This window comes from Zonotrichia leucophrys, chromosome 25, assembly GCF_028769735.1.
Source record: "Zonotrichia leucophrys gambelii isolate GWCS_2022_RI chromosome 25, RI_Zleu_2.0, whole genome shotgun sequence".
NCBI classification, from domain to species: Eukaryota; Metazoa; Chordata; class Aves; order Passeriformes; family Passerellidae; genus Zonotrichia; species Zonotrichia leucophrys.
Genome location: NC_088194.1, coordinates 1863781 through 1878612, shown reverse-complemented (window position 1 = coordinate 1878612; position 14832 = coordinate 1863781). Strand labels below are relative to the sequence as shown.

The 14832-nt window shown below is 52.4% G+C and overlaps 2 protein-coding genes across 5 annotated transcripts in view; both read left to right on the top strand.

The window, feature by feature from the left end:
• Positions 1 to 299: 299 nt before the first annotated feature.
• Positions 300 to 6496, top strand: PEX11B (peroxisomal biogenesis factor 11 beta). The gene is made up of 4 exons (XM_064732635.1): positions 300 to 435; positions 557 to 672; positions 1591 to 1792; positions 4094 to 6496. The coding sequence occupies exons 1-4, from the start codon at positions 380 to 382 to the stop codon at positions 4461 to 4463; spliced, it is 744 nt and encodes a 247-aa protein (XP_064588705.1). The 5' UTR covers positions 300 to 379; the 3' UTR covers positions 4464 to 6496.
• Positions 6497 to 8980: 2484 nt separating this feature from the next.
• Positions 8981 to 14832, top strand: part of ITGA10 (integrin subunit alpha 10) — a 28980-nt gene continuing 23128 nt past the window's right edge. For 3 of the 4 annotated variants that reach the window (XM_064732646.1, XM_064732644.1, XM_064732643.1), the window contains exons 1-6: positions 8981 to 9071; positions 10666 to 10777; positions 11833 to 11930; positions 13092 to 13171; positions 13780 to 13894; positions 13968 to 14095. In XM_064732646.1, coding sequence (XP_064588716.1) covers positions 9035 to 9071; positions 10666 to 10777; positions 11833 to 11930; positions 13092 to 13171; positions 13780 to 13894; positions 13968 to 14095 — 570 coding nt within the window. In that variant the 5' untranslated portion in view covers positions 8981 to 9034. Of the gene's footprint in view, positions 9072 to 10665; positions 10778 to 11832; positions 11931 to 12438; positions 12449 to 13091; positions 13172 to 13779; positions 13895 to 13967; positions 14096 to 14832 lie in introns of those variants that run through there. The other variant, XM_064732645.1, reaches the window with a different exon arrangement.

Sequence of the window (14832 nt, the reverse complement as noted above, 5' to 3'; positions counted from 1 at the left end):
CACTCACCCATTAACACAAATAGCGGTGTGTGGTCGTGGGGCGGTAACGGGGCAGGGATTTGGTGTCCATTGACCAATCGAATTTCACAATTTGTTTGATTGACATGGGAATAAACAAATCAAAATGCAGAAAACACAAATTAGCAGAGATGACGGTGCGGGATGACAGCCCCACTCTTATTGATCAGCAGAAGCAATTAATGACAAAACAAACCAATCAAACTCTTGGACACAGATTTAGAGGCGGAGATTACCCTGCCGCCCATTCACGGGCTCTGTTTTGGTCAAAGTGGGCGGCTCCGCGCTCCGCCAATAGGAAGGAGCCGCGGCCGTGACGGAAGTGACGCCGCCGTACCGGGCTCGGTACCGGGCCCGCGCCATGGAGGCCTGGGTGCGCTTCAGCGCCCAGAGCCAGGCCCGGGAGCGCCTCCTCAGGTGCGGCCGCTGTTCCGCGGGCAGGGGAGGGGGTGTCCCGGGGCGGAGAGGCGATCCCAGAGAACGGGGGGTCCCCGGTGATGTCCCCGGTGCCCCCCCGTGACTCCCTCGTTGTCCCCAGGGCCGCCCAGTACGCCTGTGTGTTGGCCGGGGCCGCGCTGAGCCGCTCCGGGGGCAGCTCCGGGACCCTGAGCCGGCTGCAACAGCTGGAGGCGCACCTGAGCCTGGGCCGCAAGCGTGAGTGGGGCTGGGGGGGACAGGGGGGGTATGAGGGGGAACTTGGGGGTCTCACACCCCCGGTAACACCCCCTGGTGTCCCCCCCTCCTGTAGTGCTGCCTTTGGGGGGTTTTGAGGGGGATTTTGGGTCTGTGCACTCCCGGTGCCCCCTCCTCTAATGCTGCATTTGGGGGCTCGACTGAGGCGGTGTGGGGGGTCAGGATGGGTTTGAGGGGACATTTGGGGTCTCACACCCCCGGTAACACCCCCTGGTGTCCCCCCCTCCTGTAGTGCTGCCTTTGGGGGGTTTTGAGGGGGAAGTTTGGGGTCTCACACCCCTGGTGTCCCCCTCTCCCTGTAATGCTGTGTTTGGGGGGCTCGGCTGAGGCGGTGAAGGGGGATCAGGTTGGGTTTGAGGGACATTTTGGGGTCTCACACCTTCGGTGTCACCCTTTTGCAGTGCTGCGTTTGGGGAGCTCAGGGCGGTTTTGAGGGGGGATTTTGGGGTCTCACACCCCCGTTTTCCCCCCCTTTTGCAGTGCTGCGTTTGGGGGGCTCAGGGCGGTTTTGAGGGGGGATTTTGGGGTCTCACACTCCTGTTCCCCCCCTTTCGCAGTGCTGCGTTTGGGGGACTCTGGGGAGGATCAGGGTGGTTTTGAAGGGACATTTTGGGGTCTCACACCCCCGTTTTCCCCCCCCCTTTCGCAGTGCTGCGTTTGGGGGACTCAGGCGATTTTAGGGGACATTTTGGGGTCTCACACCCCTGTTTTCCCCCTCCTGCAGTGCTGTGTTTAGGGGGCTCAGGGCGGTTTTGAGGGGGGATTTTGGGGTCTCACACCCCCGTTTCCCCCCCTTTTGCAGTGCTGCGTTTGGGGACTCAGGATGGTTTTAAGGGACATTTTGGGGTCTCACACCCCCGTTTTCCCCCCCTTTTGCAGTGCTGCGTTTGGGGGGCTCGGCCGAGGCCCTGGGGGGCGCCCAGCGCTCGCTGCACCTCCCTGACCCCGTGCTGCGCTTCTGCCTCACCCTGTCCCACCTGAACCGCGCTCTGTTCCTGGCCTGTGACAACGTCCTGTGGGCCGGGAAAAGCGGGGTCCTGCCCGGCCTGGCCATGGAGAAATGGAGCCAGAGGTCCTTCAGGTGAGACAGGATTGGGGTTTGGGTCCTTCAGGTGAGACAGGATTGGGGTTTGGGTCCTTCAGGTGAGACGGGATTGGGTTGGGTTTGGGTCGTTCAGGTGAGATGGGATTGGGGTTTGGGTCCTTCAGGTGAGACGGGATTGGGGTTGGGTTTGGGTCGTTCAGGTGAGATGGGATTGGGGTTGGGTTTGGGTCCTTCAGGTGAGACAGGATTGGGGTTTGGGTCCTTCAGGTGAGACAGGATTGGGGTTTGGGTCCTTCAGGTGAGACGGGATTGGGGTTTGGGTCCTTCAGGTGAGACAGGATTGGGGTTTGGGTCCTTCAGGTGAGATAGGATTGGAGTTTGGGTCCTTCAGGTGAGACAGGATTGGGGTTTGGGTCCTTCAGGTGAGACGGGATTGGGGTTGGGTTTGGGTCGTTCAGGTGAGATGGGATTGGGGTTGGGTTTGGGTCCTTCAGGTGAGACAGGATTGGGGTTTGGGTCCTTCAGGTGAGACGGGATTGGGGTTGGGGTGCTTCAGGTGAGACAGGATTGGGGTTTGGGTCCTTCAGGTGAGATGGGATTGGGGTTTGGGTCCTTCAGGTGAGACGGGATTGGGGTTTGGGTCCTTCAGGTGAGATGGGATTGGGGTTTGGGTCCTTCAGGTGAGACGGGATTGGGGTTTGGGTCCTTCAGGTGAGACAGGATTGGGGTTTGGGTCCTTCAGGTGAGACGGGATTGGGGTTTGGGTCCTTCAGGTGAGACGGGATTGGGGTTTGGGTCCTTCAGGTGAGACAGGAGGTTGGGGAAGATTCCTGAGGTTGGGAAAGGCTGCTCGAGTGTGTGGGGTGGGCAGGGAGTGGAATTGCCCTGGGGAAAATGAGGAATGGGATTCGTGAGGGAGGGCAGGGAATGGGGTTCCCCTGAGGAGAATAAAGAATGGAATTCCTGAGGGAGGGCAGGGAATGGGATTCTCCTGGGGAAAATAAAGAATGGAATTCCTGAGGGAGAGCAGGGAATGGGGTTCCCCTGGGGAAAATAAAGAATGGAATTCCTGAGGGAGAGCAGGGAATGGGATTCTCCTGGGGAAAATAAATAATGGAATTCCTGAGGGGGGCAGGGAATGGGATTCTCCTGAGGAGAATAAATACTGGAATTCCTGAGGGAGGGCAGGGATTGGGGTTCCCCTGAGGAGAATAAATAATGGAATTCCTGAGGGAGGGCAGGGATTGGGGTTCCCCTGAGGAGAATAAAGAATGGAATTCCTGAGGGAGGGCAGGGAATGGGATTCTCCTGGGGAAAATAAGGAATGGGATTTCTGAGGAAGAGCGGGAAATGGGATTCCTGAGGGAGAGCAGGGAATGGAGTTCCCCTGGGGAAAAGGAAAAATGGGATTTCCAAGGGAGAGCAGGGAATGGGATTTTCAAGGGAGGGCAGGAATGGGATCCTGAGGGAGAGCAAGGAGTGGAGTTTCCATGGGGAGAATGAGGAGTAGAATTCCTGAGGAGGAGCAGGGAACGGAGTTCTTATGGGGAAAAGAATGAAATTCCTGAGGGAGAGCAGGGAATGGGATTCCCCTGGGGAAAATAAGGAATGGAATTCCCAAGGGAGGGCAGGAAGAGGAATTCCCAAGGGAGGGTAGGGAATAGGATTTCTGAGAAAGAGCAGGGAATGGGGTTCCCCTGGGGACAATAAGGAGTAGAATTCCTGAGGAAAGCAGAAGAAAATAAATAACGGAATTCCCAAGGGAGGACAGGGAATAGGATTCCTGAGGGAGAGCAGGGAATGGGATTCCTCTGTGGAGAATAAGGAATGGAATTCCCGAGGGAGAGCAGGAAGAGGAATTCTCAAGGCAGGGTAGGGAATAGGATTTCTGAGGGAGAGCAGGGACTGGGGTTCCCCTGGGAAAAAGCAAAAATGGGGTTTTCAAGGGAGAGCAGGGACTGGGGTTCCCATGGGGAAAATAAATAATGGAACTCCCGAGGGAGAGCAGGGACTGGGGTTCCCCTGGGAAAAAGGAAAAATGGGTTTTTTCAAGGGAGAGCAGGGACTGGGCTTCCCGTGGGGAAAATAAATAATGGAATTCCTGAGGGAGAGCAGGGACTGGAACTCCCGAGGGAGAGCAGGGATTGGGGTCCCCCTGGGAAAAAGCAAAAATGGGTTTTTTCAAGGGAGAACAGGGACTGGGATTCCCCTGTGCAGAATGATAAATACAATCCCATGGGCGAGCTTAGACTTTCCCACCCTCTGGGCATTTCTGTAGCTACTGGGAGCATCCAGACCCTTGTGCTGCCCCTTCTCCCCTCTCTCCTATTCCCCCAGGTATTACCTGTTTACCCTGGTGGTGAACCTGAGCCGGGACGCCTACGAGCTGCGGCTGCTGCTGGAGCGCGCCGGGGCCGCCCGCAAGCGCGGCCGCAGCTGCGAGAGCCCCGCCCAGCCCCTGGGGCAGGGCCGGCTGCAGCAGCTGCGGCTGCAGCTGCAGCTCCAGCTGCACCTCCTGCTGCAGGTGCTGCGGGACAACCCCCCCCTGCTGCTGGACCTGCTGCGCAATGCCTGCGACCTGGTGATCCCGCTGGAGAGGCTGGGGCTGTGCAGGAGCAGCCCGGCCGTGGTGGGGTTGTGTGGGCTCAGCTCGTCGCTGCTCTCCATCATCACCATCCTGCACCCCTGGCTCAAGCTGAAACCGTAGTTTTCTTGGGAATTTTTGGGATTTTGGGGGGTTTTGGCACCTCTGGAAGTGACTGGTTGGTGCCATTCCCATCATTCTGACTCTTTGGAGCCATGAGGTTCCAGCATTCGATGCAGCATTGGATCCCACAGGGACATCAGCTCCCCAAAATGTGTTTTTTCCCATTGATTTTTACAGCAATTTTAGGGGTTCAATGTTCCCCCTTTCTGTCTGGGAAGAGCCTTTCATATGGATCCAGCTAATGGGAATATTTGGGGTTGGAAAATGTGGGATTTTGGGGCTGGAAAATGTGGATTTGGGGTTGGAAAGTGTGGGGTTCTGTGGGCTCAGCTCCTCTGTGCTCTCCATCATCACCATCCTGCACCCCTGGCTCAAGCTGAAACCATAGTTTTCTTGGGAATTTTTGGGATTTTGGGGAGTTTTGGCACCTCTGGAAGTGCCATTCCCTTCATTCCTGACTCTTTGGAGTGACAGAGTTCCAGCATTGGATCCCACAAAGGACATCAACTCTCAAAATGTGGTTTTTCCCATTGACTTTTCGAGCAATTATAGGGAAAAAATGGGGGTTTAATGTTCCCCCTTTCTGTCTGGGAAGAGCCTTTCATATGGAGCAACTAACAGGGAATATTTGGGGTTGGAAAATGTGGGGTTCTGTGGGCTCAGCTCATCCCTGCTCTCCATCATCACCATCCTGCACCCCTGGCTCAAGCTGAAACCGTAGTTTTCTTGGGAATTTTTGGGATTTTGGGGGGTTTTGGCACCTCTGGAAGTGACTGGTTGGTGCCATTCCCTTCATTCCTGACTCTTTGGAGTGACAGCATTGGATCCCACAGGGACATCAGCTCCCCAAAATGTGTTTTTTTCTTATTGACTTTTAAGGAAAAATAGGGGTTCAAAATTCCCCCTTTCTGTGTGGGAAGAGCCTTTCATATGGAGCGACTAACAGGGAATATTTGGGGTTGAAAAATGTGGGATTTTGGGGCTGGAAAATGTGGATTTGGGGTTGGAAAATGTGGGGTTGTGTGGGCTCAGCTCATCCCTGCTCTCCATCATCACCATCCTGCACCCCTGGCTCAAGCTGAAACCGTAGTTTTCTTGGGAATTTTTGGGATTTTGGGGGGTTTTGGCACCTCTGGAAGTGCCATTCCCTTCATTCCTGACTCTTTGGAGCCACAAAGTTCCAGCATTGGATCCCACAAAGGACATCAACTCTCAAAATGTGGTTTTTTCCTATTGACTTTTCCAGGGATTTTAGGGAAAAAAATAGGGGTTAAACATTCCCCCTTTCTGTCTGGGAAGAGCCTTTCATATGGACTGACCAACAGGGAATATTTGAGGTTGAAAAATGTGGGATTTTGGGGCTGGAAAATGTGGAATTTGGGGCTGGAAAATGAGGATTTCTGGGGGTTTCTCATGTTTTTTTTTTGGGGGGGTGAAGCCATGGTTTTGGGGTGATTCTGGTGCCAGATAATGAATCCAACCCCAAATTGTTTGGATAATTTTTTCCTGCCTTATAAAAAAAAAAAAAATAAAAAAAATCTGAGTGCAGGGAGAGGAGAATGGGAAAAAAACAGGTGTCAGGGATAAATCCATGGCTTTGGGGGCTCCAAATTATTAAATTCCAGAGGCAGATTGTCCTGGGGGGAGCAGGAATAGGTTTTGAAGGATTTTTGGGAGCTCCAAATTAAATTCCAGAGTCAGATTGTCCTTGGATCTGTCCCTGGGTAAGCAGGAATTTTTGGGATATTCTTAAATTCCAGAAGCAGATCGTCCTTGGGGAGAGCAGGAATGTCTTGAAGGTTTTCTTTGGGAACTCCAAATTATTAAATTCCAGATTTTCCTTGGAAGATCAGGAATATCTCGAAGGATTTTTGGGAGCCCCATCCTGAACTCCTGGGCCCACCTGGGCTGTGCCAAAGGCTTTGGAGCAGATGTGAATCCCGGTGGGAATTGGGTGGGGATCCCACGTCTCAGTGTAATTAATTAATGAATAATTTAATTATTAAAGTGCAGCAAACACTGCCTCAAACATTCCTGGAGCTCTTGGGGCCGTGCCCATTCCCTGGTTCAGTGCCCAGCACCTCTGGGGGAAGAACCTGGGTCTGATGCCCCCTAAACCTGGTTCTGATGCCCACCTAAACCTGGTTCTGATACTAAACCTGGTTCTGATACTAAACCTGGTTCTGATCCCTCCTTAAACCTGGTTCTGATCCTAAATCTGTTTCTGACACTAAACCTGGTTCTGATCCCTACTTAAACCTGGTTTTAATGCCCACCTAAACCTGGTTCTGATATTGAACTTGGTTATGATCCCCACCTAAACCTGTTTCTGATACTAAACCTGATTCTGATGCCCCCTAAACCTGGTTTTAATGCCTCCCTAAAACTGGTTCTGAAATTAAACCTGGTTCTGATATTAAACCTGGTTCTGATACTAAACCTGGTTCTGATGCCCCCTAAACCTGGTTCTGATGCCCCCTAAACCTGGTTCTGATGCCCCCTAAACCTGGTTCTGATGCCCACCTAAACCTGGTTTTAATGCCCACCTAAACCTGGTTCTGATATTAAACCTGATTCTGATACTGAGCCTGGTTCTGATGCCCACCTAAACCTGGTTCTGATACTAAACCCGGTTCTGATGCCCCCTAAACCTGGTTTTAATGCCTCCCTAAAACTGGTTCTGATATTAAACCAGATTCTGACACTGAACCTGGTTCTGATATTAAATCTGATTCTGATACTGAGCCTGGTTCTGATACTAAATCTGGTTCTGATGTTAAACCTGGTACTAATGCCCACCTAAACTTGGTACTAATGCCCACCTAAACCCGGTTCTGATGGTTGCCTAAACCTGGTTTTAATGCCCACCTCAACCTGGTTCTGATACTAAACCCAGTTCTGATATTAAACCCGGTTCTGGTGCCCACCTAAGTCTGGTTCTGCTGTCCCCCTAAACCCGGTTCTGATCCCCACCTAAACCTGGCCCTGAACTGGGGGCACTGGGCTGAACTGGGAATGCTGGACTGGGGGCACTGGGATGGGCTGGGGGCATTGGGATGGACTGGGTTGAACTGGGAGCACTGGGATGGGCTGGGAATCATGGACTGGGGACACTGGGCTGAACTGGCGGTACTGGGAATGCTGGACTGGGGTCACTGGGCTGAACTGGCGGTGCTGGGAATGCTGGACTGGGAGCACTGGGATGGGCTGGAAATGCTGGACTGGGGTCACTGTGCTGAACTGGGAGCACTGGGATGGGCTGGAGACACTGGGCTGAACTGGGAATGCTGAACTGGGAGCACTGGGCTGAACTGGGAATGCTGGACTGGGAGCACTGGGATGGGCTGGAGATACTGGGCTAAACTGGGAATGCTGGACTGGGGGCACTGTGCTGAACTGGCGGTACTGGTAATGCTGGACTGGGAGCACTGGGATGGGCTTGGGGGCATTGGGATGGACTGGGCTGAACTGGGAGTACTGGGATGGGCTGGGAATCATGGACTGGGAATGCTGGACTGGGGTCACTGGGCTGAACTGGGAGCACTGGGATGGGCTGGAGACACTGGGCTAAACTGGGAGTACTGGGCTGAACTGGGAATGCTGGACTGGGACCACTGGGATGGGCTGGAAATGCCAGACTGGGAGGACTGGGTTGAACTGGGATGGGCTGGGAATGGTGGACTGGGAGCACTGGGCTGAACTGGGGGCACTGGGAGTGCTGGACTGGGACTACTGGGTTGAACTGGTGTCCCTGTGCCTCAGTTTCCCCCTACGTGCCTCAGTTTCCCCTCCATGCCTCAGTTTCCCCCCCGTGCCTCAGTTTCCCCTGGGCAGGGCCCTGTTTGGCCGCCGGGGCCGCACACTCGCTGTTTGTCCGTTTTCTCTGTTTTTCTCCTCATTCCTTGAGGTTTTTTTTTTTTTTTTTTTTTTTTTTTTTTTTTCATTCCCCCTGAAAATTCCAGCCCTTCCCACAACCTCTGGCAGCACAATTTTCCCTCTGTCCTAACTCGCAGACTTTGGATTTTTTTTTCCCTTTTTTTTATTTTTTTTACTTTTTTTTGAACTCCGGGTGGTGCCAGTGTCACCCGGAGGACGTGGCAACCCAAAATCCACCCAAAATCCACCCAAAATCCACCCAAAATCCACCCAAAATTCACCCAAAAATCCACCCAGACCCCCCAAAATCCCTTTTCCCACCTGACTGTCCCCATAGAGAATATCCAGCATCTTTGTGCTTCAATCCTTGGGGGAAATTCACATTTTTCCCACCTCATTCTCCCAGAAAAAAGTGGAAAAATTCCCTTTCAATCATCCAGAACACCCCCCAAAAAATCCTGCCCCCACTCCTCCCTTATTTCTCCTTTTTTCCCTGTGTTTTTACCACTTTGCTGGGTTTTTTTCCCTGAAATTTCGCCTCCCTCCCATCCAAAACCACATTTATTTTTAGCGGCCAATTGAGGGTGAAGGAGGAGGGAAAAATAAACTGAAAAAAAAAAAAGAGGAAAAAAAAAAAAAAAACCCAAACTCGGGGATTTTTGTCCCGTTTGGAGTCAGAAATCGGAGCTGCAGCCATGAGGGGGCTGCTCCTGGCCCTGATCCTGCTCCCAGGTAAAACCCAAAAATTCCATTTATTTGGGGCTTTTTTTATTTATTTGGGGCTTTTTGGGGCTGAAATTGGGACCAGAATTGGGATTAAAGTCTGGGAGTTTGAATAATCCCAGTGCAGCCACGTGTGGTTCCCTCCTTGCCTTCTCTCTGAATTTCCAGCGGGGGATTTTGGGGTAAAATCAACAAATTTTGGTCATTTTCTCCCTCCTAATTTTATTTATGAGGGAAAAAACCCGCTAAAATCCCTTTAAAACCAACTAGTTTTGGTCATTTTCTGTCATTTAATTTATTTTGGATTTTTTTTAGAGGGAGAAAACACTAAAATCCCTGTAAAATCGACAAATTTTGGTCATTTTCCCCCTTCTAATTTTATTTTTGAGGGAAAAAAACCACCAAAATCCTTTTAAAACCAAATAGTTTTGGTCATTTTCCACCATTTAATTTATTTTGGATTTTTTTAATAGGGAGAAAACACCAAAATCTCTTTAAAATCGACCAATTTTGGTCATTTCTCCCCAATTAATTTATTTTTGAGGGAAAAAGCACCAAAATCCTTTTAAAACCAAATAGTTTTGGTCATTTTCCATCATTTATTTTTGAGGGAAAAAAACACCAAAATCCCTTTAAAACCAAATAGTTTTGGTCATTTCCTGTCATTTAATTTATTTTGGATTTTTTTAAATAGGGAGAAAACACCAAAATCCCTTTAAAATCGACAAATTTTGGTCATTTTCCACCATTTAATTTATTTTTGAGGGAGAAAACACCAAAATCTCTTTAAATTTAGGGCGGGCTCAAGGGGATACACCAAATTTAGAGTGGGCTCAAGGTGGGAAGGGGAACTCAGTGAAGAGGAACTAAAACCGGGAATTTTGAATGGAAAATCTTAATTTTAATGGCAAAATCTTATTTTTAATGGAGAAAAATCTTATTTTTAATGGGAAAAAATCTTAATTTTAATGGAAAAAGTCTCATTTTTAATGGGAAAAATCTCATTTTTAATGGGAAAAATTATCTTATTTTTAATGGGAAAAAAATCTTATTTTTAATGGGAAAAAAATCTTATTTTTAATGAGAAAAAATTATATTTTTAATGGAAAAAAATTCATTTTTAATGGAAAATTGTCATTTTTAATGGGAAATCTCATTTTTAATGGGAAAAAATCTCATTTTTAATGGGAAAAAACCTAATTTTTAATGGGAAAAAAAATCTTATTTTTAATGGGAAAAATTTCATTTTTAATGGGAAATCTCATTTTTAATGGGAAAAAATCATTTTTAATGGGAAAAAAATCTTATTTTTAATGGAAAAAGATCTTATTTTTAATGGAAAAAAAAGATTGTTTTTAATGGGAAAAATCTTATTTTTAATGGAAAAAAATTCTTATTTTTGATGGAGAAAAATCTTATTTTTAACGGAAAAAAATCTTAGTTCTAATGGGAAAAATTTTATTTTTAATGGGAAAAATTTTATTTTTAATGGGAAATTCTCATTTTTGATGGGAAAAAAATTATTTTTAATAGAAAAATTTTATTTTTAAATGGGTTTTTTTGGGGGAAAAAAAAGCCAAAATAGGAATTTCCACCTCCGCAGGGGTCGCTGAGGGGTTCAACATCGACGTGGGCACTCCCAGGGTGTTCCAGGGACCAGCGGAGTCCCAGTTTGGGTACCGGGTGCTGCAGTGGGGCAGCGGTGGGGACAAGGGGTGAGTGAGAGCCGGGGGAAACTGAGGCACGAAAGGTGGGGAAACTGAGGCAGGAATGGGGAAACTGAGGCAGGAATGGGGAAGCTCAGTTAGAAATGGGAAACTGAGGTGGAAATGGGGAAACTGAGGCAGGAGTGGCAAAACTGAGGGAGGAAAGGTGGGGAGGGGGTGGGAAAGGGGAAACTGAGGCAGGAATGGGGAAACTGAGGCAGGAAAGGGGGCAGTGAGGTGGGAATGGGAAATTGAGGTGGAAATGGGGAAACTGAGGCAGGAATGGGGAAACTGAGGCAGGAGTGGCAAAACTGAGGGAGGAAAGGGGGAAACGGAGGCAGGAAAGGTGAGGAGGGGGTGGGAAAGGAGAAACTGAGGCAGGAATGGGGAAACTGAGGCAGGAACGGTGGGGAGAGGGAAAAGGAAATTGAAGCAGGGAAGGGGAAAAATGAAGTAGGAAAGGGGGGCAAATGGGGCAGGAAAGGGGAAACTGAGGCAGGAAAAGAGGAAACTGAGTCAGGAGTGGGGAAACTGAGGCAGGAAAGGTGAGGAGGGGGTGGGAAAGGGGAAACTGAGGCAGGAGTGGGGAAATTGAGGCTGGAAAAAGGAAACAGAGGCAGGAGTGGCGAGGTTGAGGCGGGGAGAGGGGGAAAATGGGTGGGGAAAAGGAAATTGAAGCAGGGAAGGGAAAAAATAAGGTTGGAAAGGGGAAAAATGGGGCAGGAAAGGGGAAACTGAGGCAGGAGTGATGGGGAAATTGAGGTTGGAAAGGGGAAACTGAGGCAGGAGTGGGGAAATTGAGTTTGGAAAAGGGAAACTGAGGCAGGGAGGGGGAGGTTGAGGCTGGGCAGGGGAAGCACGGGAGGAGCAGGAGGCTGCGGCCGGACAGACAGACGGACGGACAGACAGACAGACAGGCGTGGGCGGCACAGCCTGGCACGGCGCCCCAAAAAAAGTCAAAAAAAGTAAAAAACCGTGGCCAAAGCCGTGCTGGGGGAGGGGACGGGGCGGTGACGCCCTCGGTGTCCCCTCAGTGTCACCCGCCCGCCATTTTGTCCCCTCAGGCTGCTCGTGGGGGCCCCGTGGGACGGCGACGGCCGAGGGGACATCTACAGGTGCCACATGGGAGCCCCGAACTCCTCCTGTGCCAAGGCCAACCTCGGTACCCACGGGGAGGGGGACATTTGGGGGGTCCCTGGGGGTTTGGGGGGCGTCTCTGTGGGTTTGGGGGTCCCTGAGGGTGAAATCTGGGGAGTCCCTGGGGGTTTGGGGGTCCCTGAGGGTGAAATTTGGGGATCCCTGTGGGTTTGGGGGGCGTCTCTGTGGGTTTTGGGGGGTTCCCTGTGGGATTTGGGGGTTCCCTGTGGATTTGGGGGTTCCCTGTGTGTTTGGGGTTCTCTGGGGGTTTGAGGGGTCCCACATGGGACCCCTAAACTCCTCCTGTGCCAAGGCCATGAGGGGTGAAATTTGGGGGGTCCCTGGGGGTTTGAGGGGTCTCTGTGGACTTTGGGATTTTTGTGGGTTTTGGGGCTGTCCCCATGGATTTAGGGGTCCCTCTGGGTTTTAGGGGTCCCTGGGGGATTTGGGGGTCCCTGTGGGCTTTGGGATTTTTGGGGGGTTTTGGGTTTGAAGGGTCCCACATGGGACCCCAAAAGTCCTCCTGTGCCAAGGCCAACCTCGGTACCCATGGGGGGAAATTTGGGGGGGTCTCTGTGAGTTTGGGGGGTCCCTGTGAGTTTTGGGGGTCCCTGGGGGTGAAATTTGGGGGGGTTGCATGGGGGTTTTGGGGGGGGGTCCCTGTGGGTTTGGTGATTCCATGGGTGTTTGGGGGTCCTTGTGGACTTTGGGATTTCTGGGGGTTTTGGGGGTTCCATGTGGATTTGGGGGAAGTTTTGGGGCTCCCTCTGGCTCTGACTCTCTCTGTTTCCTGTGAGTTTGGGGTCCCCTGTGAATTTGGGGGGTCTGGGGGATGTTCCTGTGGGTTTGGGGGTCCCTGTGAATTTGGGGGTACTTTGGGAGTTTGGGGGTTCCCTGGGGATTTGAGGAGTCCCTGTGAACTTGAGGGGTTCCTTTGGATTTTGGGGGATGTCCCTGTGGGTTTGGGGGGTCCCCTGTGAATTTGGGGGTTCCTTGGGGGTCTGGGGGATGTCCCTGTGGGTTTGGGGGTCCCTGTGGGTTTAGGGGATATTTTGGGGCTCCCTAACCCTCCCCATTCCAGCTGGGGGTGCCGCACTCTGGGGGTCCCCCCACACCCCAGACCCTGCTGAGGTTTTGGGGTCTCCCCCGAGGCGCTCACCCCCGTTTTGTCCCCGCTGTCCCCAAGGCGCTGCCGTTCCGTGGCTCAGCAGCAGCGCCGGGCACCTGGGCATGACCCTGGCGGAGGCCGAGGACGGGGGATTGGTGGTGAGCGGGGAAACTGAGGCACGGCCGGGGAAACTGAGGCAGGAATGGAGAAACTGAGGCAGGAAATGGGGAAACTGAGGCAGGAATGGGGGAAACTGAGGCGGGAAAGGGGAAACTGAAGGAGGAGTGGGGAAACTGAGGCGGGAAAGGGGAAACTGAGGCGGGAATGGGGAAACTGAGGCGGGAAAGGGGAAACTGAGGCAGGAATGGGGCAGTGAGGTGGGAGTGAGGAAACTGAGTCAGGAGTGGGGAAACTGAGTCAGGAATGGAGAAACTGAGGGAGGGACGGAGAAACTGAGGCAGGAATGGAGAAAATGAAGGAGGAATGGGGAAACTGAGGGAGGAGTGAGGAAACTGAGGCAGGAATGGGGAAACTGAGGCAGGAATGGGGGCAGTGAGGTGGGAGTGAGGAAGCTGAGTCAGGAGTGGGGAAACTGAGGCAGGAATGGGGGAAATGAAGGAGGAGCGGGAAAACTGAGGGAGGAGTGGGAAAATTGAGGTTGGAAAAGGGAAACTGAGTCAGGATGGGGAAACTGAGTCAGGAGTGGGGAAACTGAGGCAGGGGGTGGCGCTGTCCCTGCTGTGACCCTGTGTCCCCTCGCCCCCAGGCCTGTGCCCCGCTCTGGTCCCAGCAATGCGGCACCTCCGTGTTCAGCCCCGGCCGCTGCGTCCAGCTGGACCAGGAGCTGCAGCTGGTGGCCACCATGGCGCCCACGGCCCAGCGTGAGTGGGGTGGCACCTCCTGGGAGCCCCCGGGCGCTGCTGCCACCCCCGGTGTCACCGTGTCCCCTGCCAGGCTGCTCCACCTTCATGGACATCGTGGTGCTCCTGGACGGCTCCAACAGCATCTACCCCTGGGAGGAGGTGCAGGCCTTCCTGGGGAACGTTCTGGAACGCTTCTTCATTGGGCCGGGGCAGACACAGGTCAGGCCACCGCGGTGTCACCAGGGCTGGGGTGGTGTCCCCAAGGCTGGGGTGATGTCCCCAGGGCAGTGCTGTTACCCCTGGGGTGATGGCATTGTCCCTGGTGTGATGGCATTGTCCCTTTGGTGGTGGCATTGTCCCTAGGGTGATGGCATTGTCCCTTGGGGTGATGGCATTGTCCCTGGGGTGATGGCATTGTCCCTTGGGGTGATGGTGTTGTCCCTGAGGTGATGCCACCTGGTGTAGCACCTTGGTGGGCCATCCACAGGGGTCCCCAAGGGTGATGGTTGTCCCAGGGCAAGGGGACTGTACTCGTGATGCAGTGCTGTGTTGTCCTGGGGTTTGGATGCCACCTTGGGGTGATGGCATTGTCCCTGGGGTGATGCCATTGTCTCTTGGGGTGATGCCACCTGGTGTGGCAGCTTGGTGGGGCCACCATGGTGTCCCCAGGGTAAGGGGACTGTCCTCAAGGCAGTGCTTTTGTCCCTTGGGGTGATGGCATTGTCCACCTTGGGGTGATGGCATTGTCCTTGGGGTGGTGGCATTGTCCCTGGGGTGATGCCATTGTCCCTGGGGTGATGCCAGCCTTGGGGTGATGCCATTGTCCCTGGGGTGATGGCGCCTGGTGTTGGCCACCACGGTGTCCCCAAGGCTGGGATGGTGTCCCCAGGGCAAGGGGACTGTCTCAGAGCAGTGCTGTTGTCCCTGGGGTGATGCCAGCCTTGGGGTGATGGTGT

What these genes read in the sequence shown, in the direction of transcription:
- PEX11B (XM_064732635.1), top strand. Translation starts at nt 380, where the DNA reads ATGGAGGCCTGGGTGCGCTTCAGCGCCCAGAGCCAGGCCCGGGAGCGC. An exon ending in CCTGAGCCTGGGCCGCAAGC is followed by an intron (nt 673 to 1,590) that starts GTGAGTGGGGCT and finishes CCCCTTTTGCAG; the next exon opens with TGCTGCGTTTGGGGGGCTCG. An exon ending in TGGAGCCAGAGGTCCTTCAG is followed by an intron (nt 1,793 to 4,093) that starts GTGAGACAGGAT and finishes CTATTCCCCCAG; the next exon opens with GTATTACCTGTTTACCCTGG.